The sequence below is a fragment of the Pteropus alecto genome, unplaced genomic scaffold (assembly GCF_000325575.1).
Source record: "Pteropus alecto unplaced genomic scaffold, ASM32557v1 scaffold67, whole genome shotgun sequence".
Classification (NCBI taxonomy): Eukaryota; Metazoa; Chordata; class Mammalia; order Chiroptera; family Pteropodidae; genus Pteropus; species Pteropus alecto.
This window is the reverse complement of record NW_006441061.1, coordinates 1,633,413-1,658,266: the sequence shown is the minus strand read 5'-3', so window position 1 is coordinate 1,658,266 and position 24,854 is coordinate 1,633,413. Positions and strand designations below refer to the sequence as shown.

General features: G+C 51.8%; 3 protein-coding genes across 4 annotated transcripts; 1 reads left to right on the top strand and 2 right to left on the bottom strand.

The window, feature by feature from the left end:
* Positions 1-399: 399 nt before the first annotated feature.
* Positions 400-7,984, bottom strand: ARPC5L (actin related protein 2/3 complex subunit 5 like). Its single transcript, XM_006917957.3, has 4 exons — positions 7,693-7,984; positions 3,532-3,604; positions 2,300-2,476; positions 400-1,026 (listed from the first exon to the last, which is right to left on the bottom strand). The coding sequence occupies exons 1-4, from the start codon at positions 7,839-7,841 to the stop codon at positions 964-966; spliced, it is 462 nt and encodes a 153-aa protein (XP_006918019.1). The 5' UTR covers positions 7,842-7,984; the 3' UTR covers positions 400-963.
* Positions 7,985-11,210: 3,226 nt separating this feature from the next.
* RPL35 (ribosomal protein L35) lies at positions 11,211-15,993 on the top strand. Its single transcript, XM_006917955.3, has 4 exons — positions 11,211-11,366; positions 11,778-11,914; positions 13,006-13,087; positions 15,805-15,993. The coding sequence occupies exons 1-4, from the start codon at positions 11,364-11,366 to the stop codon at positions 15,952-15,954; spliced, it is 372 nt and encodes a 123-aa protein (XP_006918017.1). The 5' UTR covers positions 11,211-11,363; the 3' UTR covers positions 15,955-15,993.
* A 331-nt stretch (positions 15,994-16,324) lies between these two features.
* On the bottom strand, positions 16,325-20,469 carry WDR38 (WD repeat domain 38). Of its 2 annotated transcripts, XM_025051305.1 has the most exons (8): positions 19,980-20,469; positions 19,338-19,458; positions 18,079-18,371; positions 17,651-17,731; positions 17,250-17,381; positions 16,967-17,116; positions 16,505-16,552; positions 16,325-16,399 (listed from the first exon to the last, which is right to left on the bottom strand). In XM_025051305.1, exons 1-8 carry the CDS (start codon positions 20,157-20,159, stop codon positions 16,325-16,327), a joined length of 1,080 nt encoding a protein of 359 aa, XP_024907073.1. In that variant the 5' UTR covers positions 20,160-20,469. The 2 variants fall into 2 exon arrangements, 1 of the variants encoding a protein (XP_024907073.1); XR_003048235.1 differs by lacking the exons at positions 16,325-16,399; positions 16,505-16,552; positions 16,967-17,116; positions 17,250-17,381 and having other exon boundaries at positions 17,473-19,458; positions 20,123-20,469.
* Between the last annotated feature and the right edge of the window lie 4,385 nt (positions 20,470-24,854).

The following is a 24,854-nucleotide window of genomic DNA, read 5'->3' as shown; positions in this document are numbered from 1 at the left end:
TCTAGCTTTTAATTTTTAAAAGAACTTGTCAACATTGCAGTAAGAATATTCCTATCACACAGCCAAACCTGGGGTCAGAGATGGTGACCAGGCCTTTCTGAGGCCTATTTTCAGAAGACTCCAAGTACAGTCACACAAACTGAAGACTTTTAAAGCCTAGATCAATTATTGAATGTTTGGCACTTTATTAAATTAAATAAGCTCCAAAATTACATACAAATCAAAGGAGTAAAAACAATAAATACGTATTCAGCAAAACATCTCTCCATAGCAACCGGTAGCACTGTAGCCCAGGCCTGAGGTACCGCTGTGACGAGGGCTGATTGCCATGCTCGCTCCCTGGGGATGGCTGAACGGGGATGCACATCTGCCCCCTCTACATGGAGTTTCCACACTGAATTTCCAGAAGTCGACCCCGCATTCATTATCTTTTTTTTTTTTTTTAACATATATGAAACACACTGCAAAGTATATACTAATAAGCCAAGAGCTTTATTGATGCAGCAGGCACTTTACAATGAACCCAAGAGAGCCTGCCTTCTCTGGGAGGATGGGCTGTCTGTACAAACCCTTGGGGTTTTCCACTTCAAAAACAAGCTAAGCGCTCCCTTTACCACAGCCCTTGGATCTGCACCTGCCCAAATCATCCCTCCCCCATTTTAAACAGGCAGTGCACACAGGTACACTTGACCATCCCTGGCCAGCCACTCTGGTAGACAGTCACAATGTCAGTTCTGCATTACTTGTGGACAAAGGCATAGACTTATCAGATCCTGCAAAGGATTTAGGAAACAGTAAGACAATTTCTCCCTCCACCTTGAAAATAAAATACACTTCAGCGGATGCATGTCCTGAAATAGTTGGGAGTTCCTAGGAAGATGGTCCATTGTCAATCCCTTCTTCACCAGCCTGTGCATCCAAAATTCTTCTCACGGTAACATGAGTCTCTTTTTTTTTTTTTTTTTAAACAGTCTTTCTTGCTGTAAGAACTCTTATAATGGAGCCTAGTCCTCCTACTGCTAACGCCTGTGGGGCAGTAAAAGGAAACATGTCAAATGAGACCCAAGGAGACCCATTTAGACAAGGGGGAGCCTCGGCTGGCTTGCCAGGGGAAGTGGGACCATGCATTTGCTGACCTAGGTCCCACCATGTCACAGACCCTCTGAAAAAGGATTCCTGCAAGAGCACAGGCACAGTCAGAAGGCAACAGAGCTCTCGTTCTCAGGACAAAGCCCTGTCCTGGGGCCAAGGGTCCAGGAAGTGCTAGTTCTTCAGGCACTAGAACTGAGCTTAACAGTGACCAAGCGCGCGCGCGCACGCACACACACACAGCAGAGCCCCCCACTCCGCAATTTCCCTTTTGACAAGCTCATTGTTTCCAGCCTGCTGCACTGCCCCAGGCACTTAAGACACTAGGTCATCACAGCTGCCTTCCTGAGCCCATATTAGAAATGCCACCAGGGCTGAGCACCAAGCTGCCTAAAAGGGCCCCAAGGGCTTGGTCTCCACACCACCCCCACCTACTAAGCCCAAGAGCTCACCTTCCAGCCAAGCAGGCAGAGAACACCCACGAGCAGGACCAAAGGCCACAGCCTCAGCCCAGCACCACTCGAGTGAGCTGTCTCAGAGGACCACTCCCTTAATATCACTGGGGCCTTTATGGAAGGACGCTGTGTTAGTGACAGCCTGACCTCCTGTGATGGTGAGTGTGCTTCTCGTAGTTCGACAGGTCAAGGGGACAAAGGCTTGATAAAAGGCTTTACTCTTGTACCAAGCAAAGGACAGGCACAGCCTTTTCTGCTTCAGGTGGATGAAGACCCTTTTAAGTGACCGTCAAGGTTTCTGCCACTGCCCACTCTGGCCTGGTGAGGCTGAGGCCTGAGCAGGAAGCCCTTAGGGCTAGCTGGAAGGCTCAGCCTGCATTCCTCAGATCCTCCCAACCACCAACTCCACCAAAGCAAAGTATTATGAAGCCCCGGCCATCAGCACGTCTGCCTGCCTCCCATCTGGGACTCCCCATCCACAGTATCATGCCAAGGTACCTGCCCCCATGACCTGCCTGGCATAAATCAGCAGCTAAAGCAGCTGTGATTACCAGAAACAATGGACCCCTACCGGGTGCTTCCCTGGCAAAGGTAAGTGATCAGATGTCCCAGGTGGCTTTAGGCATGGGACAATCTTTGTTCGCATATACCTATCAGACTGTCCTCTTATTTGTTCTGGAAAATGGCCTGCTGATTTGAACCTTGGGGTTGGGGTGAGTCAGCTGGCTGCTGACATGGGCAACGTGTTCACATACCTTTTCATGCCACTGGAGTAACACTGCGCTGCTATTTTCTGTGGGCTTCTCAAACCCTTTATAAATGTACTTCATTAGCAAGTCAATGCCATTTCTGTCCAGTGACTGCACAGCCTGCTCAATTTCGCTGCTCTTAAAATTTGTAAGCACTTTCAGCACCACGCCCTGGGCTCGTTCCTACAGAGGAAAGAGAAAGGGAGTGAAGCCCAGTGCCACAGCCCAGGCACATTCACGTCCCCCACCGCAGGCAAGAAACACCAAACCGAGTGGTCAGAACTCACTAGGAACACAGTACAATTTCTAATTTGTCTGAGACGGTTAAAAAAAAATAAGTGGGCAGAAATTCTCTTACTGATTTAAATTACAAAGTATCCCTTACTTATGCAAATAAGTTATCCCACTACTTTGGGGGAAATGACTGGTTTACTGGGGAGAAGCATCACTATATTTTTATGATGACACCAGCAAGGCCAAGACGCCACAGGACCACAGCTATGGAGGTCTATTTTTTTCATTATTTTTAATTAGAGCTGACATTCGATATTTTATATTAGTTTCAGGTATACAGCATAATGACTAGTGGAGATCCATTTTTTTAAAAAACAGGTTTATCTGGCTGCAGCTTCTCTCTGCATTCACCCCCAGCGAGAGGTGCCATTTCCCCTCAGACCAGTGAGGTCTGCTGATTACATCAAGATGCTGTCACAAGATGGAAAAATCCCAGCTTCAGAGAGACCCCTTTCCCTGGACCAAATTTTAGGCTCATGATGAAACGTTAGCCTCAGTGATGCAGTAAGCAGAAACTATCTTCTCACCTAGTTTTTTAAAGTCAGGAAATCCTAAAAGCAGTGAAAATCCTTATGCAAATAAAGCCTGTTCAATAGCGTAGAAAAGCAAAACTCTGCTACGTGCCACATGGCAAGCTAATTTATAGTTTTGCTAATCAGCAAGGGTTGGGCTGACTTCTCACCCCATAAGGCCCAGGGGAGGAGTGATCGTTTCTTTAGGGAGCTTTTAAAATAAACACTGACAGCTTTGATGTCAGGAGCGCCAGGAGGATTCTGTGGAAGCGCTGCCCAGTGCCAACTCACTCCACTGGTAGATACTCACTGATGCAGAGATGACACAGATGCTGTCTGGAGCCCCAGGGAGCTCACGCGCAGCTGGAGACTTGGACAACCACAGCCCTGGTCCCAACACACCCAACAGAGGCGCAGCGTGACCCCCTTTACCTTCACGGCTTGATTCTTGGTGTTGACAGGAGAGTTCCTCAAGGCTGCGTGAAACGCCCGAAGCATGTCCCCTGTGCATCACCACCAGTTAAGGATGGCTAGGCTCAAACATGTCCATGCTTTTATTAATGAACTCATCTCAAAGACAGCTCAAGAGTAGAGTCAAATGGCATCTTATTCACAGCCACCCACCACTCACTGCGGCTTCCTGGTGGGCAAAGCCTGTTTAGAGGGTGGCCTACAGCTTTTCTGAGCCACAAAGAGGGTGGAGGACACCTCTGCCAACTCTGCATGCCTCTCCTTCTACAACCCCCTAAAAAATCCCCCTCAAAGCAAGTCTGGACGCTCCCTTCCTCCATCCCTGAAAGTAGCTAAGCAACTGCCCTCACAAGCTAACTTACAGCAAAATCTGATTGAGTGCACGTGCACCTGCTCGGCAGGGGACAGCGTATCCGCCCTGCTGGATCCTCACAGCAACCATGTGGTTATCATTCCCATCTTGTCATTCACCAAAGGGAAAAACAAAGGCACAAACCGAGGTCTCCTAACTTTTACCTTCCAAGACCTACCCAGGCCAGCAATGTCTCAACAGCTACCAGGAGGGAGATTTATTCATCTAAGAGAAATCTGCCAATATATGAGCCAATCCTCCCTCATCCTCCAAATCTCAGTTGCAATCCTGACATATTCTTTGCTGAGTTCCGAATACCCAGTACTCAAAAGAAAATTACAATCTGGGTTAGGTCCCCAAAGGTGACACCTATTTTAAACTGAATTACATCAGCCAACTTTCATTTCCTCATCTGAAATACTGGCTTCAGCCAAAAAGCTTCAAAAATAGAACGAGGAATGGCTTCTGCCCAATAAGGCCTCTACTCCTGTTCCTGTGGTGATACCCACGTGTGAAACAAAGCTGAGTCCCATCTTCCCTAGTGTGGGCTCCATCTTGACTGAACTGGGCCCACGCCACTCAGAAGCCACACAGAAGCCACTCCTGCCACCTTCCAAGCCCCTGCTAAGTTCTGATCCACTTTCCACATTTGAGAGGCAGCCCACTCCCTGTCTCTATCAGCTTTGAAATTCCTCTCCCCCCTGCCAGGCAAGGGCCAGTCTGATATCAGCTACTGATAACTTCTACCTCAGAATTCTTTTCCAATTTGGTGTCCCAGAGCAATAAAGAGTCCCAGAGGCTTAAAAAGGAAATATAGGCTGGTGCTCTTCACTATACAGTATGGTTGACAGACAAAATCATTCAGAAGATGGGTAGGATAACTAGTCCATGGAGGCAAAAAGAATCACTGCTTTAGAGTCACCTCTCTGTAGTACCAGTCTACCAAGCATTCACTGTATTGATGGGTAAAGGGCCGTCAGCAGCTGGGAAGATCTGGGGAGCTAGGAAGGTTAGTTCCCAAGCTGGCCTCCACACTCGGCTGGCTTCAGGCTCTTCCAAAGATCAGGCGGTGAGACTGGGGAACTGTGCCCAACTCCTAGCTTCCTCTAGATCAGGGTTTTTCAACCATGGAACTATTGCCATTTTAGACCAGATGATCGATGTGGGGTCTGTTTTATGCATCATACAATATTTAGCAACATCCCTGGCTCTACCCACTAGGTTCCAGTAGCACCCCTCAAGACGTGACAATCAAAATATCTCCAAACACTGCCAAATTCCCTCAGGGGGAGGAAAGTGAAAAATCACTCAAAACCACTGCGCTGAACAGATCCCTGCTTCAGAGGACCAGAAAGTGCTTCAGAGAGGAAAAAAGGAATATTATTTTTAAATCCCTATGAGGTCTCAGATCCTGTAGCAAGTGCTTTCATATGTCATCTCATTACTGCTAACAACTCTTTGTGACAAGAATCATATTTCTCATTTTAAAGACAATGAATTTGAGGCTCAGAGAAGGGAAGAGACCTGCCCAACGTCAAAAAGCTAAGCTGTCCAGTGGGCCTTCAAACCCAGGATGCCTGAATCCAAAGCCAAGCTCTTTTTACAATCCCTTGCTGCACTCCACCCACTGACCCACGCAGCATGTCCAGGACACCTGCTGTGTGCCCAGCGCTGTGCTGAAGCCTTCTGGGCCACTGTCCAGCAATGCTCCCATGGAACCTATAAGGTCAGCATGGTTCTCCTTCTTTTAACAGAGAAGGATGCTGATCTTCAGAGGGTATGTGACCTCCTGAAGGTCACACAGCTATGGCATGATATAGGGTCTGTGTGGATGAACAGTCCGTGCTCCTATTTCACGACTTGCTTCCATACACAGTACTAGGACAGGCATCCTACCTATATCCCCCTATTCCAATCAACCCCTATCCCTACTCCCTCACTTCTGTCCTAAGATTCCTAGAAGCCTGCTCTACAACTTAAATTCAATGATCTAATATAAGTCCAACATCTGGCACATGGTAAGGCCTCAGTAAACATTAGTTCCTTCCTCCTCCCTCCTTGGGCTCCACATTTGCTAAGATTTCAGTTCTCATCCGCTAACCTCCCCTTCTCTAATCCCAAGAGGTACATTCTCCATGGTAACGAGGTTTCTGATATTGTAATTAGTGAAGAAAATACCATCCCCTGGATGTGCTAAGCCTAGACCTCCAAGCAGCCTCAAAGAACCTATCACTAGTCAGGGTCATACAAGAGATGACCTTCAATAAGTCCCTGCAGCACCGGAACCAAGACAGCAGATAACCAGACCTTGTTCTCCCCATCTGTGGATGGTCCTGAGCCACAGGCCTGACCCTGGAGCCCTTGTGGCACCACCTGCCCATGAGTGAGGTCCTGCACCAGACGGCAGAATCAGCCTTCCCTCATGGGGGTCCTTCTCATGCTGCCAGTTCACCAATGGGGTAAGCAAGGTGATCCCTGATGGGACAGAAAATACAAGTTTGTACACATATTTGAATACACCTTAGAAAAAACATTCCTCTCTAAAGAAAGTCTGAAAGTTTTTGTTTTAAAGACACACTGAACACTGCAGGACTCCTCCCAAAGGCAGTCTATTCTATGGGCCTGACTTCCCAAGCTGAGTCAACTGATTAAAGACCCAGAACCTGATTTATATACAGCATGAGACTCCAGCCCTGACAAGTGTGGGGGAGGAGCGGGCGCTTCCTGTAAGACCATTTGAATAAGAAAAATCCTTCCTGTGAGAAAAAGTCAGTTTCCTGTGTTCAAACTGCTAAGGGACCAAGCAGGCTGTGAAAACCACCTCTATTCTTAATCGTTTTCTAAACGCTTGTTTTCCGTGGCCACAAAAATAGTCATTTCCAGTCGTGGGGCTCTACTTTTACATTTCGCTTTTTGCTCTCTGGTTTTTCTTAGCTTTAAACTACTAGTTTTTCCCACTGCCTCCTGCACAAGGTTATTTGGGGGAAGGGAGCCAAAACTTACTTGTTGAATGTGGCTTAGACCATCAAGGTCCAAAGCCCAAGGTGTTGGTAGGAAACAGAACAGGTGAGAAAGAGTGGCATTAAGCTAGAGGGTCAGATTGATTCTGGGGTGGGAGGTGCACAATCAGGGCTGGATTAAGGACTTCAGCCTTCGCTCCCCCTTGTGTCCTTTCTTCCCCACTGCCATCCACCCACCTCTTTTTGTGTGGTGCTGCAACCGAGCCCGAGACCCGAGAAGGCTGCCCAGGAGCCGCCCCGGCCGCTCGATTACTCAGTGGTGGCTCACCTGGGCCCCTCCCGCGGGTCAAGCCCGAGTATGACCCCATTTCCTGCAAGGAGGGATGGAGTGATGCGGTGTCCAAGGAAAGGAAAGCCGGAGGGAATGGGGAGGCACGGGGAAGAAAGGAGAGGCCTCGCAAAGGAATGAGCGGCCTGCGGGGCCAGAGGCGCGTCCCGCACGCTCCCGGGGCCGCCGATAGCCGCTCCACCGAGATCCAGGGACCGAATGGGGCTACGCTGCTGCGGCTCCGGGAGCCAGGGCCAGGGACGAGAGGAGTGAGGAGGCCGGATCATAGGGAAGCGAGGGACATTGGTACCGAGGAAACCCAGCCCAACGGGAGCCGGATCAGAAGGGAGTTGGGAGACCGACCAGAGAGGGCCAGGGGTTAGACAAGTGGGGAGCCGGCCTGAGGGGCCGGGGCTCGGGATGAGGGAAGTAGGAAGGCCGAACCAGAAGGAAGCCCGGGCCGCCGCGCAGCAGAAGGATATTGCCGCAGGAGCCCATCCACCTCGCTGGGGTCCGGGCCTGGCTCGCCCGCCGCCGCCGCCGCCTCCTCCTGCTCGTCCACAAATTTGTTCTCGTCAAACTCGTCGATGTCCACCCGACGGAAGCGCGAGGACAGCGTGTTCCGGGCCATGGCGGGGGCTCAGCGCCCGCTCAGCCGGCTCCGCTCCGGGTCCGACCTCCGCTCCACTCCGCTCGGAACCGGCTCGCGCTCGGGGGCGGGAAGCGGCCGCCCGGCACCTCCTCCACCTCCTCCGCGCGCCGCCGCTGCCCGCCCACTTCCGGCCCACGCCGGAACAGGAAGTGCCGGTGGGTGGGGGCGGAGCCTGTGGCGGCGGGGCTGGGATCGCTGGTTAATGTGCTGGGTAACGCGCTTGGTAGTCGTCTCGACTGCCCCCCGTCAGACTCCCATCTTCGTGCCTCCTCAGTCGTTCCATCTCAGGATCGTGCACCCAGCTCCGAGAGGCCCAACATCGTGGACGCCATTATTGCGCTCGTTCTTCGGCCTCCATTCTGCATTCAAGGAGCCCCTGACCCTGGAAGGGGCCGGCGCTGGCACAGCCGCAGACTCCGGGGGTCATCACTGCCCAGACAGAGAAGGCACGAGGCACCCAGGAGAAGTCGCCCGGCTCTGTCTGTCGAATGCCGGGCAGACTTTTTGGAGAAGAAACTTTCGAGCTGAGGCCTGAGGGTTGAGTAGGAGAGTTCTTATGCCCCGGGAAGTGACTAGGGTGGAGGGAGCCCAAGTCTCAGGTTTTAGGAACCTTGTACGCCACCACACTGAGTTCAGAGGAGGTGGCCTCTGCCTCGTACACAGTGACCCTACTGTTAATAGACTAGGAAACTTCGAAAGACGTTCAAAGTGTATCTAGGGTGCTGACAAGACGGTGAAGACCTTTGGGCTTGAGGGTGCGGTGGCTCCGCGTGTGTGTGTGGGGAGGCTGGGTGGGGAGATGGAGATGACCCTGGGGCCACCATCCTGGCAGGAAGGGTGAGGTCCTGGGAGATGAGAAGACAGGCCTGGCTGGAGAGGCATACCCCGGTAGGAAGCCCAGCTGGGGCTAAGATGGGGGTGGGAAGAGGTAGGGCAGAGTAAAGGACGACTCTGGTGCCAGGATTAGGGGCCTGGGCTGGTGTTGCTTGAGGGGTTCCGTTAATGGTCTTTAGCCTTAGCCTAAATTAGGTCTTTGTTTTTATATAATAGTATTCTTTTTAATAAAGGTCAATGAAATATGACTCGTTTCTATTGTTTTGAATATTTCTCATTGAACTGTGTCTACAGAGCAAAAAAAAATATTCCAGACTATGATGCTGCCTAATCACGAGTGCTAAAGATAGACTCCTGCAGTGGAAATAGGTACTGAATAAAAGTCTCAGGGGTCCTGGAAACAGGCAAAGCTCACCTGCCTTTCAGCATAATATGTTTGAAGAAAACTTTGACCCAGGCAGGCCACAAGACAGCAGAAATTCATATCCCCCAGAACATCTTGGTCAAGGGGAACTTTAAACCAGAAATGTCCATTTTACAAGTAAAGAAATAGCCCGTTAACAAACTGAATGAAATAATGTCCCTGCTTATAATATTGGAACTCCAGTCTGGCCAGGGAGGTTAATTTAAAAAATCCGGACTATACTACGTCAGGGATGACTGCTGAAGGGGAAAATAGTCATACCGTGCCTGAGAGTATTGAAGTGGTCAAGAGAGGTGTCCCTGAGGAGGTAACACTGATCAGGGACCTGAAGAAAGCGAAGGAGAGAGCCAAGCAAAGGCCCAGAGGCAGGGCAGACTTGGTGGATTCCAGAAACAGCAGGGCCATACTGGAGCAGGAGAGTGAGAAGAGACGAGATGGAAATGGAAGGGATGCTGCAAGGCTTTGTAGGCTGAGGCAAGGATGTGGACTTAACTCAGATGGGACAGCCCTGGAAATTCTGGACAAAGCAGTGACATGATCTGACTTAAGTATGGAAAGGGTCCCTCTAGCATCTGTATTTAGAACATATGGGAGCAAGAGGCAAAGTAGATGATTTAAGAGATGACACCAACAGTCCAGTGACAGGCAGTGGTAGCTCAGGCCAGGCATGTGCCAATAAGAGCGGTAGGAAGAGGTCAGATATATTTTGAAGGTAGAGGCTACAGAATTAGGTTGTGGATTGGATGTGGCATGTAAGAGGAACAGGGGCATCACAGATGACTCCACGTCCAGAAAAGATGTACACAATCATTAGTTCTAATAGAACTATAAGCGTTTGGGAGCTGTTACCACAAAGCCCCTGTGCACTATTTGACTTCCATTTAATATTAATCCATGGCAAGATTGCCCTCTGCCCTCTCCTCCCCTGAAAGCTTCTCGCTGCGGTGTGGGGCAAGGCTCACTAATTCATTCATCCAACAAGCATCCTCATGCTGAACCTAGAGACTAGAGAAATCAAATCAGATGTCAAATCAGCCTTGGTTCTGCACCCAGAGAACTTCCAGGCTGGCTGTGGAGACAACACATTAACCATTTTAACTCAGTATGTTTGGGGCTAAAGAGAGGATTGCACAGAAAGCTTGGGACACAGGAAGTTGTGTCCCAATTTATTCCAAGGCTAAGGTCCATTAACAACCCCGGAGGAGATGGGAGAAGGCTCCCTGGAGATGACATCTGACAACAACAAGGGGGCAACCTGGCATTAACTAGAGCTCTAAGAGGTGTTGTTGGTGTGTCTTTATTAATGGCAATAGAGTGACACTGGAGCACTGATTCTTTCTGTTTGCGGCAACAATGAAACTGCCCAGTCAGAAAGCCTGAGCACCCTCCCTTGCTTTGTGAATTCCCCTTCAACTTTCGGGGCCAACTCAAATGTTCATTCCACTGGGAACATGAATACCGATGGTATTTTGAACTACTGTTAGTATAGGGTCTTGGGATATCAGTTTTCCGTGTTATCTTCCTAATTCGCATAAATATCCCATTTCACAGATGAGAAAAATGAAAGAAGGGAAGGCACTCGCAGAGTCTGGGCTAGCATCAGGCAAGGGAACAAGAATCTGAAACCGGTACACTTAAAAAAGACCTCGAATGCTCTTTCCTCTGCCACATGCTGCCTCCACTAGAATATTTATGGAGTTGGATTATAGCTGTCTGGTCTCGGCCCCGCTCTCCTGCGTCGGACTTTAAATTTCTCCAAGACTGTTGCCGTGTTAATTCATCGTTGAACATCCTTAGTCTTCATCCCCTCCACCCCCAGAACTAGGGCACCCAGCTCAGAGGAGCGCGAAAAGGGCGACCTGCAGAGATTAACGGAATGAATGCATGAATGAATGAATGAACAAATAAATGACTGAGAGAACGAACTGGAGTCCTCACTATGCTCTTTCAGGAAAACTGCCTCTCACCCCGGGCCTCGGTTTCCCCAACTGCTGTACTCAAGGCGTGACGCGGAGCTAAGAAACCTCGGAGGCTGGAAGAAGACGCGGGAACCACAGGACGGGGCTGGGCGAGCAGTACCATTCGCTCCTCGCTGCGTATGGGGAGTGGGGACAGAAGGGGTGGAGCCCCGCTGCGGCGCTATTGGCTGAGTCCGCCGTCACCCGGCAGTAGTTGCAGGGGTCGGCCCCGCCCCTTCCTCTTTCTCTTCTAGCAGGCGGCGGTGGCGGACGCCTGTTGTAGCTATGGTGAGGGCTTGTGAATCGGGCACCATCCGTGCACTCTGGGGTTCGGGGGCTGAAGTGGAGAGCGCGGGATTAACTCTGGGATCCCATCTACCAGCCGGGCCGGTGGGGCGCCGTGCTGAATGGCTTAGCACCACCCTAATCAGCCTCCGTCCTATTGCTGCCGCCTTAGGCTAAGAGAGACGGGCGCGCGCTGCCGGGGCCCCGGTCTTGCCGTCTCCGGAATCGGGGTAGCGGCCTAGCCTCGTAGCAGGCCTGGGGTAGAGGGAGTGCTGGGCCCCCGGCACGCTCGGGCCGCAAGGCGAGGCGCGCGTCCTCCTGGGGCTGGCTACGGCGCTGGTGGAGGCCTCAGTGAGCGGCGGAAGGGGAGACGGCGCCGCCGGGCGTTTAACCTAGATCCTTTTTTACACACAGGCCAAGATTAAGGCCCGAGACCTTCGTGGCAAGAAGAAGGAGGAGCTGCTGAAACAGCTGGACGACCTAAAGGTGGAGCTGTCCCAGCTGCGCGTCGCCAAAGTGACAGGAGGCGCGGCTTCCAAGCTCTCCAAAATGTAAGTGAAAGTACCCCAGACCACGGCCCTCTGATTAGGGGGTGGAATTTGTGTGCATCGAGAGCATTTGTGGATTTTTGAAGTTGTCTTAGGAAGGTGTCCGTTTAAGTACTCATTCATTGGATCTGTGGGTTGGAATGTCACACCTAACCAGCCTGTCCAGGCTCACCTGCTCACGCCCAGACACGTGGGAGAACCTCACCTTTAACCGCATGGTACTTTTTCCCCCCCGGAGTGCTCTTGTTAAGCTTATTTGGCTGGAGAAAGAACTGGGTGTCCCTGAAGACACATTTTAATGCTGCCTTCAAAAGCCTAACTGGACCTTGTTCTTTTCACCTCACATCAGCCACTTGATTTTTTTACCCTCACTTAGTAAATGGAGTCTGTCCATCTGGACACATTCCACTTCTGCCACATCCTACCTTATGAGCAGGTTGGCTCACCAGCCATTTTCTTTTCCTCTTCTCTGAAATGGGCCCCCAGCCTTCCTACCGTGGTGAGAGGTGATCAAATGAGTTTGGGAACAATAAGCACGTTTCTGGCTGAATCCTCAAAACCAGGTTTACCAGCTATCTACTGAGTGAGCCTCTCCTCGTCCCCAGCATGCTTCTTAGTCAGCATGACATAGGTTCACCTATCCCCAGCTGGTTCCTAGCTTTAGGCTCTCCTGCCCCATAGTACTTTTCCTTCCTACATGGCCCCTGTTGTTATTCCTTAAAATCACCCTGCGTCCCCAGCTTGTGGCATGATTCTTCCCATTTAGCTCTTTCAGATAGGCATTGGTTAGGTCAGTTTCATGCCCCTGGCATGGAAGGTCTTCCCCAGTCTACCCTCTACCACTCCTCATTAAGTCTCCTGAGTGGACACTCAGCCCTTCTCATTCTCACCCTGGGATGCCGGTCTCCAGTAGTGTCTTAGGCCTCACCCCTAGAGCCCTTCTTCCCGGCTGGGTTAGGTGCGTCCTGGGTGAGTATGGGTGAGCTGGTGGGGAATGCCCCTGCACTTTGAGATCTGGGTCAGGCCCTGGACGAGGTGCTTTGGGGGACGCCATGTGTCTTCACCATCTTCACTGACATCTTTTGTTTTTGTAGCCGAGTTGTTCGCAAATCTATCGCCCGCGTTCTCACCGTCATTAACCAGACTCAGAAAGAGAACCTCAGGAAATTCTACAAGGTGAGTAGGGGTGTGTGGGGGCGGTGCTTGGCTGCAGGGAGCAAAGTTCCAGCCCTCCCTTGGCGAAGGAGTCAGTATGAAGAGGTTCTTCTGGGGAGTGTGGACCAGGGCTTTGCCCAGGTGTAGTTGGTGTAGTTGGGCTATCCAGAGCCTTCCCAGCTTGTAGGTGGTTTCACCTTCTTTCCAGCATCTTGCACTAGCATCTGGCCTGCAGACTGCATTTCCTCAGAGTCGCAGTTAAGAAAACGGTATGGTGGGAGTCTGGCTGGAAACTTGGGTTTTGGATGCAGCATGACCAGCTGAATGCGTTTGGACGGTCCACGAGGACTGACTGTTAAACATTTGCCTTACCAGCACTGTGTTAGTCACTGCGAAGCACCTGACATTCTTGTTTTTTGGGAGACGACCCCAAAGCTCAGAGAGGTTAAGTTGCTCAGGGCCACCTACAATTCAGAGAGTGATTTGACCTAGGTTCCAAACCGTGTCTTTGGGAGCGGTGGATTGAGTGCTCCTGGGAGATTCCCACAGGTGTCTGACCTCACAGCCTAGGATTTTGACAGCTTTTTTTTTTTTTTTTTTTTTTGGGTCCCATCTTTAAAGTAGTCTTATCAGGTTCAGGCAGTGACACCGAACCAGTAGGAGACCGTGCGTGTATACATGCATTCATTTTATTATAGGGAGTTGGCTTATGTGATTGTGGGGCCTGGCTAATAAGTCCAAACTCAGGCTGTCTAGAAGAGAAGATCATGGGCGGGCTGGAAGTCGTGACACAGGTTGAAGCTACTGTCCTGCCGCGGGATTACTTAGGGAAAGCCCCAGCCGTGCCTTTAGTGCCTTTCAGTTGATTTTTTCGGGCCCACTCTGATTACCCAGGATATTCTCTTAATTAAAATCAACTGATTAGGGGCTCTAATTACATCTATGAAATGACTTCAACTCCCAAATTAGTGTTTGAATAAATGGAAGGTTTTTTGTTTTGTTTTGTTTTGTTTTTTTTTAAAGCCATAATGGTGTGTCTGGGCTAGCTTCCCAGGGAACACCAGCACGTGGGGGTGGGGGGGTATACTGCCATTTGGGAATGTTTTTCTGAAGATTGGGCCTGAAGCTTTCATCAGGCTCTGAGGGAACCAGACAGGTGGGGGCCTGGAAGCATTGTCTTTGTAACCACCCAGTGAGTGCAGCCATATCAGACACCATTCAGGGAGGTGGAGGTGAAGTCTCTGCTGTCACTGCATCCAGTAGTTTTTCTGTGGTTACAGGCATGTTCTGTACCTACTCTGTCCAATACAGTCATCTGGTCACATGTGCCTATTGAGCACTCAGCGTGGCTATGGTGACTGAGGACTGAATGTTTAATGTAAACAGTACATGTGGCTGGTGGCCACTCTTGAATGACAGGGCTCTAGGAGCTTAGTAAGTTTGAAATAGACAATGTCCTGATCTGTGCCACCCAATGTGTGATATGTGGATGGACAGAGACTTGTGCTTCCCAGTTTCCTCCAGAGCTTGTCCTCATCTGCTTCTTTCTGCAGTTTTCTGCCCCGAGGCTGTTCACGACCTGAACCTCATTTACCTCACATGTACCTGCCCTGTGCCCACCCTCAGGCTGTTGGTAATTCCCGGAAAGAGCCTGAGCTGTCATCGTTCAGGATTTCTGTGCACTGTTTTCTCCCCCTTTCAATTGGCATCCACGTTGCTTGCTTTTGAGGCTATTGCCAGTTAACTAGGTGAATCGTCTCCACTGATGAGCCACTTGTTATCTGTTCAGTCTTCTCCACTGGGCCGGGAGCTCCTTGAGCAGGGACTAGGTCTGATTTGTTGCCAAGCCAGCACCCAGCACAGGGCCTCAAGCCAAAGAGGTCCCAGAAGACCTTTGCAGAACAAAGGAGAGACCATGAGAGCTGCCTTAGTCTGCACCTGCTCACTGGGAGCAAGTGGGGCAGGACTGAATGGGAGCCAGGGGCAGAGATACGATGGCCCTGTTAAAAGTCTGGGAGCAGGAGTAGCATTAGGCCGCCAAGGCAGAGAAGGGGGCTTTGCCTCTGAGCAGTATGACTTTGGCCAAGCTCAGGGGCTCGTGTTAAATGGGAATGTTGTCATAGGGAACACCACAGGGATCTGGCAGACCCTCCTGATTTATCAAGCACCAGGTTAAGTGTGTCCCCCTCCCCCAGCTTGCATAATTTACACCAAGATAACAGTGACCATGCCCAGGACTTGGTGGGTGCCACGTGCCCTTGACTGGGTTGGGTGTGATGTTGACTCCATGGCAGGGAATCAGACAGGTGGAAAGAGCACTGAGCAGGAAATTTGTTCACTTGGGTGCAAACCCCAGTTCTGCCACTGCTTTGCTGAGATTTAGACAAGTTTACTTGCTTTTCAGCCCAGTAATTTAATAGACTTTTTAAAAAATGGGGATTATCTCTCCCCATACCTTTGAATTTGAGGAAATTATATGAACTAGTGAGCAAAGTATACGGCCTGCTTACATCTCAGTCTGTCCCTAGTCCCATATTGATAGTCCCCTGCTAGGCTGGGTGTCATACAGCTCCTCATACATATGTCTACAGACTCTCCTCCCCAGCCCAGCCATGCACCTCCCATCAGTCACATCCCAGCATTTCCCAGTGCCCTCCCAACAGCTTAGCTCCAGTGCCGGGGCGGCTTTAGCTATTGCAGAAACTCTCCTCAGATTCCCCCTGCTCTCCATCACCCAGGGTAAGAAGTACAAGCCCCTGGATCTGCGGCCCAAGAAAACACGTGCCATGCGCCGCCGCCTCAACAAGCACGAAGAGAACCTGAAGACCAAGAAGCAGCAGCGGAAGGAGCGGCTGTACCCACTGCGGAAATACGCAGTCAAGGCCTGAGTATCACGACGTCAATAAAGCACACACTGGCTGAGTTGCTTTGAGTTTCTAGGTGTTTTCAACTAACTATGGGCTGGTGTGGCCCTGGTTATGGTTACTGGTGGCTGATGGATTTTAGCAGGCCTGCCTACAAGCCATTGGCTGCCCTGGTGTGGGCCGTGACAGTTGTGGCTTCAGGGAACTTGGGTGCTCTGTTATGGTTACTTTGGGCCTGTGGCATGGACCTGCCTGACCTTTCATGAGTTCATTCTGCCAAGTCCACACGCCTTGGCAGGGAGAGGCAGGGTATGTGGTCTGAGAGCCAGGCGTGGTAGCGTTGTCTTTGAGAGTCTCCGGGTGATTTAATCAGGCGGTGAACTTGGCATCTCGCCTAATCAGCAGCTCCAGACACTAAAAGTTTTCCATCCGGGGTGAAGACACAGGCGTGGGCCACATCCAGGACTCCCTGCCAAAAACACGTCATGGGCTCTGGGGATGAGAGTCCTGCCTGCCACTGGCCCCCTGGCAAGCCTTCTACTGTGCCCGTGGGTGCTACTGCCACAGGCCTTACCGTCAGGGTTTCAATGCACTTTCCTGTGTTGCAGTCCCAGACTTTGACCTGCAAGTGGAAACAAACAGAAAGGTAGAGAGCCTCACCACACAAGTATCTTTGAAATCACCTTGGGGTGAGCCCTAGCCGACACGTTAACCTCTTGGTCTGGATTTTGTTGTCTGTGAAATATATTTAATAATGCCCAACATGATACTTGATGTAAAAAATCAGTGTAATACAATTTCCTTTCCCCTGAAGCTGTTAGAGTCATAGAAGTGTCACTAACATTTGGGCCAACATAGACCTTAGTGCCAGGCACCAGTTGCAGAAGTGGCTGACATCTGGGTCCTGCCCTTGGCACCCTCCCGTTTAGGGCAAATAGGGATATGGACCTTTCTGGACAGAGTGCCGAGGCCTCTGGGAGGGAGGATGTGGGGGTAGCAGTTTGCCAGGAGGAGAGGCCTGGTGGGGTGTGGTTACCATGTGAGAGTAGCCAGCGCTGGCCAGCTGCAACCCGCTGGGGGAGAAAGCTATGCTCTTCACCCACGTGGCGTGGCCTTTGAGCTGGACAAGCAGGCTTCTGGTCGAGGGCTTCCAGATGTGGATAGTCTTGTCCCAGGAGCCAGATGCCTGAACGGTGGACAGCTCGTCAGCCCGAGGGTTTAGGGCCTGCATGCTCACTGGGCCCCAGAATGGCCCATGACCTCCAAGGGTCTTGCATCCAGTAAAGGGCCAGCCTAGAACCCAGGGCAGCCTAGCTCACCAAGAGGCCAGAAGCTGAGTAGCATAGACAGCTGATGTTGCCACTGTGACCCTCCAGTTCCCGGTAGAAGATCTCTGGGGTCCTTGCCCGAAGGTCCCAGATGCGAATGGTGGAGTCCCAGGAGCCAGTGGCCTGCAGACAGCAGCCCTGAGCATGGACCAGCCAGCCCACACCCCTGGTTCCTAGGCTGAGTGGACTCGGAAAGCAGGCGCCATTTCACCAAACCCTGTGGAACCCCATCTTACAGAGAAGGGGACAGGCTCAGATGAGCAAAGTCACCCAGTCAAGGTCTGGAATTATAACCACTGCTTCATCCCAGGTGAAAAGTGGATGTTGACACTAGGTTCCCTCATCAGGTAGGGCTACTGAGGTGGGGCCCAGGCAGAGGGGATGTGTCTCACCAGACAGTCTGAGTTGGGTGCAAAGTCACTGCTCTGGATGGAGTCTTGATGCCCAACTAAGTGGCGCAGCACCTGGCCAGACTGAAGGAGAGAGCCCTGAGCTTTGGAGGACAGCCCTGAAGCTTCGCAGTGCCAGGTGCTAGGCTTCAGATGGTTCAGACCCAGGACCTCCTTGTGAGGCTGCCCGGGCATATGAGGTAATGCAGGGTCTGGGAGGTTTCCAGGTCTTTGACAGGAGAGGGCAGTCCAGGCAGGGGGAACCTCATGGGCATGAGAGCTGGTATGTGCGGGGAGGCTGGGAGGTAGCTGCAGCCAGATGCAAGGGAATCTTGGGTGCGAGTTATGGACACAGGCATTGGGGAAGACTGGGAAAGACCTTTCTGGGGCCAGTATGGAGGGTTCGTGTCTCAGGATCCCAGGCCTCATACCTGCACCTCCCAGAGGATCACCCGCTTGTCCCAGCCACCAGATGCCAGCTGCTTCGAGTCAGGGCTGAAGCTGACTGTCTCCACACTCCTCTGGTGACCTGTGAGGTGGCACAGCAAGGTCTGAAAGGGAACCCAGGCCTGGCTGGTTGGCTCCCAGTCCCATCCAGCCCACTCACCCTTTAGGACCTGTAGGCACTTTGTTTCTGCTACATCCCACAGGCGGATGGTGCGGTCACAAGAGGTGCTGGCAAAGAGGCGGCCGTCAGGGGAGAAGCGGCAGAACTTCACGGGGCCTGGGGTGGGTGGCTGTGGTTAGGGAATAGGGCACTGCCCTCCACCTCCAGCCCTTGCGTTCGGACACCTGCTAATAACTCCAGCCTTGCAGCCTACCTCCCCTGTGCACTTCTAACCCTCACCACCTGGAAATTCCTGCACTTCTGTGTCTTGGTCTGGAACACCCAACCCCAATTTGCCCATTCGGAAAATCAATACCCAATCAAATGCAGGCACCTCCCAGAAAAAACGACAGCCCAGCCTAGGTTCATTGCCTCCTTTGAGCTCCCCAGTCCCTGGATTTTCCCTATTATAGCATCAATCAACCTGCCCTGTAATTACCATGTTTCCTTGTCTCATTATAATAGTTATATCTGCTGAGTACTTACTGGTTGCTAGGCACTTTGCTTGCATTATCTTATCCTACAGGGTAGCAACTATTATCCCCATTCTAAGAAGGAATTAGAGGCTCAGAGAGGTGACAACACAAACAGTCAAAATGGTGGGTGAAACATAGATGAACTTTAAGGACATGCTAAGAAAAGTCAGCCAGTCACAGAAATATTGTATGATTCCACTTATACAAGGTATTTAGTCCAATTCACAGAGACAGTGGAATGAGGGTTGCCAGGGTTGGGTGAGGGGAGGAATAGGATGTTTAATGGGCATAGAGTTTCAGTTTTGCAAGGTGAAAAGTTCTGGAGATTAGCTGCACAATGTGAACATAGGTAACAACACTCAACTGTACACTTAAAAATTGTTAAAATGGTAAATATATTTTAAAACAATTTTGTAAAAAAGTAGTAGGATCTGAGGCCAGGTCTGCAAGAGTCAGGCCCCAGGGACCAGGTCCTGTCTGCTGCCCCAGCCCTGCCCAGGCTGTCTTGCACAGATGCTCAGCTCAAATGTCGGAGGTCATTGTGGTAGGCTCTGTAAAATGCTGGAACATGGGCCTCGGTCTCCCCATCCAGGCAGAGGAGCCCCACCTGTGTGGCCACCCAGCCTCCACAGCAGATGCCCACTCTGGGTCTTCCAGCCATACACACAGCCATCCTCTGAGGCTGTGAGCAGTGTCTGGCAGTCAGGAGAGAAGGCAGAGGAGTTGACCTGCAATGAGAGGGCAAAAGTAGTCTCACCCTGGGACAAGAAGCAACATCCTGCTCAAGCTCGACCCCAGATACCTGGGCCAGCCCTAAACATGCCCCTAGGAGCCTGGGGTTGGAATGGGGACTTCAGGTCTCACTCTACAGTCAGAGCCCAGAACCCAGGAACCGCTGCAGTCAGAGCCAGGATCCTGCAGCTCTTTCTGGAGCCCCGTAAATCCTGAACCTGAAGCTCAGAGCCTCGCTGAAGCCAGAGGCTGGAGCCTACACCAGAACCAGATCTGAGCCAAGAGCCCATTCTAGAGCTGGAGCCCAGGACTAGAAGGTCAGAATCTACTCGAAGCTCTGAGTTCTCTTTAAGGCCAGAGTCCAAAGAACACAAGTCAGCCAGGAAGGAGTTTAAACCTTCTCTGGAACTAGAGCGTGGAACCTGGAGCCCATTCTGCATCCGAAGTCCAGCGAGCGCTCTGAACTTCGCACTACGCGAAGCCAGGAACCACTCTGAGCAGAGCCAACGGGCCTCACCTCCCCGCGATGCCGGCTGAAGAATTTCACTCTCCCCACAGCCAGCGTCCCTGGGGCCCAGCTGTTCATGGGCCCGCAGCCGGCCAGCCCCGGCCCGCTCCCTCCTAGACCGGCGCTGGTCGGGCTGCGGACCCGGTACTTACAACGGGAAGGAGAAAACTGTGTACTAGCGGTCTCCATGGCAATCGGGGCGGGGCGGGGCGCACAGCCGCTCTGGGGGCTCTGGGAAGCCAGGAGGAGACAGACTGGGAGAGAGTTCTCAGCTCCGGGGAGGTGGCGCCATAGCAGTCAGGCCCGTGGGCGGCTCTAAGATGGGGCTTGGGTGGCTCTGGTGGCGCACGGCTGCCGCGAGAGGGCACGCCAGCCCCACACAGCTCGCCTGCCTCTCCTGCTGCTCTGAACTCGGCCACAGTGCTGATCTGTTCGCAAAGGACCCACAGCCCCCTTGGAGCCTGTTTCCCCGTTTGCACAATGGGGAGGATCATCCCTGCCCCCCAGGAATCCAAGCTTGAGCCAAGCGCAGGGCCTGCCACCTCGTAGGTGTCCTGGAGTCAAGACCCCTTTTCTCCAGGAGTGGCCAGTACCGAAGCTGAGAGCTCCCACAGAAAGGGCTGGAAATGATACCCATCTTTGCCTTCCAGGATGTGGGGAGCCAGAGGTAGTGTGTGTAAAAGCACAGGACACTAAAAAGTGATGTCACTGTCGTTAACGTTCCCGGAAGCACAAAGTATGCCATCTGAGGATGCGGCAGCCATGCACAGAGGCCCCAGGAGCTGTCAAGATCCTTGTTGGATAGTTCAGGCTGAAACAGGGAAAGAACAGGACTTGGTTTGAATGTCTATTTTACAGATGAGGAAACAGGCTCTAAGATGAGTGGAGACTTGCCCAAGGTCACTCAGCTAGCAGGAAAGGAACCAGGACTTCATCCCATGCCTGTCTGACTCTGGGAGCCTATATTGGGACCACCTGCCATGAATTCCGGGAGCCTCACAAAGGATGTCCAGGTCCCTGGACTCTTGGTACATCTGGGAAACAGGTCCCGAGGGGGCAGATTTGGGCCAGTCACCCAGCACCTCCATGGCAGAGCTAAGGCCAGGTCCATCCCCCACAGCAGGACAGGGGTGAGACTGAGACAACCTTTGCCCCACTGTCCCTGGGGGTGGGGGTGGGGCATCTGGGCTTTGGGAGCTTCAAACTCAAGGGTTCCCAGTGGTGACTCACACCCCTCCCCCCAGACGCTGTGCCAGCAGCCGTTGTCACGGGAGATCTGAGATCCTCTGAGCTTCTGCTCTATTTTAGGCCCCAGACAGTCAGGCGGGAGAGGGGGGCACAATGGTGGCTTTGAGGCAGCCCCACCCCCATTCTAACTCCCAGAGGTTCCCAGGACACTGAATTGACTCCAGAGGGACCTGTCTAAATTGGGCCTCTAAGACCATCCTTCAACCCTAGATTTGGGTCCCAGACATGGCTCCCCCTTAGCTGGCTCCTCAGGCCCTCCCCCTCCCTCTGCTCAGGCACCCCCAGCCCATGCACCATCTGTCATTTCCCCAGCCACCTGGTTGTTCCTACTCTACCTGGAAGGCCCAGCCCATCACTCCTAGAGCCCTCTAGACAGAACTCATCCCCTTGGCCAGTAGGGGTGGAGCTAGGGTTAAAACCTTTCTGCTCAACTCAGGAGTCTGTGGTTGGAAACACCCACCATGAATTCGAGGGGCCTTGGGGGCCAAAGCATCATCATGTCTACCTCTCCTGCCTCATCCTGCCACTCACAGTCCCCTGCTCCCACCTTGCTCCTTGAACTACAAGGGTCCTTTCTTCCATGCCTCTTGGCCTGTGCTCCCCGGATCAGCTTGAATATCACTCCCCCTCGCCCCTACCGTGGCCATCCCTTGCCCAACCCCCAGACTAAGTCAAAGCTGCTGCCCCAGAGATGGGCATTAGAGCCACAAGTCCGGGTTAAACCTGGGTTCTGCCAATGACCAGTTCTGTAACCTTGGGCAAGCCGCCCGATCTCTCAGTACCTCTGTTTCCTTATCTGTAAAATGGGGGTACTCACGGTCACTGCCTTGTGAGGAGTTGGTGGGATGGTGCCTGTCAAGGTCACCTGGTGTGCGGTAAGTGCTCAAAGAAGACAGGAGGCTGCGACGTCTTCCTTTGTTTCTTTAGCTTAGAGCCCAGACACGAATGCCCTTTGCCAGGCCCCCAAGTGACCCACAGCCCAGGTACACCTCGTGATGTAGAGGGGGACCAGACATCAAGGGCTGTGTGCCTTCATGCCTGGCAGGGGCTGCACCTGCAGGATATGGTCCAAAGTGGGGGCGAAGCACTGGTGCGTCATAGTCACGGTGGCAGCAGAAGTGTTTCTGCCCACGAGATTGGGGGGCCTAGATTCTAGTCTTTCCAAGAGGGTCTCTGGGGGACATTTTCCACCCCTGGACTGTCTCTTCCTTCTTAGGGAGCCTGCCACATTCTCTCCTCCCCGAGCCCAGACTATCTGGAAGAGGGCTCTACGCTGGCCTTTGCCACTCCTGCTGCTCCCCTAAACACCCATGGTCCTGGGACCAGCCTTGCTCTCTTCATTTCCTCAAAGTAGCTGCCTTTGCAGGCTCCTTGGTTTCCTCTGAAACTGCCATTGGTAATAGCCATTTTAAAGAGAAAACTGGAGATTCAGAGAAGGAAATGACATGCTCAAGGTCACACAGCTAGAAAGCAATAAAGACGAGATTCAACCCCGTGTCCAATAACCTCAAGCTCCTGACTCATTTGTTGCATGAGACATTCTTCTAGTATAACCTGGGAAGGTTGGGATACCTCGCTATCCCGCAGGACAACCTAAACCATCATGAGAAAGCTGGACAATCCTGGGTGAGTGAGAGTCTGCCTTGCACTAACAGAGTGGAGGGTGGGCAATTCCACACTCAGGGACATATCCAGCACTGTCTGTAGTTCTGGAAGGCTGGAAACAACTTGAATAGACAAAGACGGTAGAAATGAAAGGTTGCGTAGTCAAATAATGAAAGCTATACAGCCAGGGAAATGAACAAACTACAGCTCTGCATATCAACATGCAAACATCTCACAAACATGCTCAGCAAAAGCAGCACCGAGACAGAAGATGCTATAGACATACCCCGTCATATAAAAACCAAGACATGCCAAAGGCAACCCTCATTTCTCAGGCATCCATCCATAGGTATTGAAACTATAAGGAAAAGCAGAGAACAAGACACTCCTGAATCACCCAGGGAGGGGACACGGGGCCTTGCAGAGTACTTGCTCCTGGTGTTCTGGCCTCCTGAATCACCCAGGGAGGGGACACGGGGCCTTGCTCCTGGTGTTCTGGCTTGAAGATGGGCAGTGGGCACCCCGGCGTTTGTTGGGTTACTCTTTAATAACTGATCCCACCTCTTGGTCCCTGCCCGCCTTGCCTGCTCCTTCTTCTGTCTTCCTCCCCCCTCCACATTTCTTGTCTCCACTAACCCCATCCTGAGCAGTTTGGTGGATTATGCAGTGCCAGGGCCAGGATGCACTTTCAACAGTGTCCCAGGAAGCAGAGAAAGCTGTTTTGCAGCAAGAGAGCAAGTAAGGAAGAGAGAGATAGAGTCAGACTGCCCAGTTCCTGCCAGCTTTCCAGCTCCCGGCTCCAGTCCCTAGGGCTGCTGTCCTAAAAAGCACCTGTTTTCCTAAGTTCCCTTTTTTTTTTTAACTTAGTGAGTGCCGGTCTGGTTTTGGTTACTTGCCACCTGGGGGACTTTAACTAAAACATCTCTGTAATTTCCACAGCCGGTCCCCTAGTATTATGCCTTTAGGACCTCTTCTTTGGGATTCCTCTGCAGTTATTTACACACAGGGATCCTAAATCCCCAAGGGTGATCAACGCCCCCCAATCTCCCTGGTTTCCCCAAACCTGGGCCACCCGTTTTGGAATGAACTACAATTGTCATTGTCCCTCCCCAAGTGTGAAGATCAGAACTGGAAACATGCTCTGTGTATGGACTGACAAGGGCCAAGTTGAAAGGTACTTGTCATCTCTAGTGTTCAAGGACACGCGGATTGCATTACTAGAGGCATTTGTGTTTCGACAGCTACGTTATTCTGGTGACTCACTGAATTTGCAGTGAGAGTTTCTTCCTATGGACTACTGTCTAGCCAACTCCCCTCTCCCCGGTCTGGTACTTGCACAATGGATCCTTCGGAAACACATGCAAGACTTTACATTATGCTGGTTAAATGTCATCTTCTTGGCTCCCATCCAGCTGTCTAGTCTCGAAAGTGTTGTCAAGTCCAGCTTCTATTGTACAAAGCATTAATTCTGCACTGCGGCAGCTGCAAATTTTATGAGTAGGCCTTCTGTGTTCTAGATCAAAATTGTGAAAATTACGATCAGTGGGACAAGATTAAGGACAGAGCTCTGTGGTCTACCACTAGAGACTGCCAGTGATTCTCACTTTTTTGCACCCATTCATACCCAGCAGGATCATGGACTCACTGTGGGTTGGGGTAGGGTGCACTCCCTTAGGAGCAGATCTGGGTGAGGATGAGAGTGATGAACTCCTAACTCAAGCAGGACTCTTGGGTTGCAAACAACAGAAGCCATCAATGGCAAAAGGGACCATATGGGAATCACAGATGGGAAGGACTGCAAACCAAGGAAGGGCAGGAAGCAAGGGCTGAGAATCCAGGGCGAAGCCTAAGCTGTTCTAGGTCCTGAGTGAGCAAATAATTGGCCTAGTTAAGGTCACACGCCCACTCCTCGGTGAGTGGAGGGTGGGGCATCTTGATTGGCAGTCCTGGTAAGATCCAGGCTTCTACTCCCACCTCCAGCCGCCTCTGGTTAATCAATCCAGGATCTCTAGGTCAGTTTAAAGCCAGCTG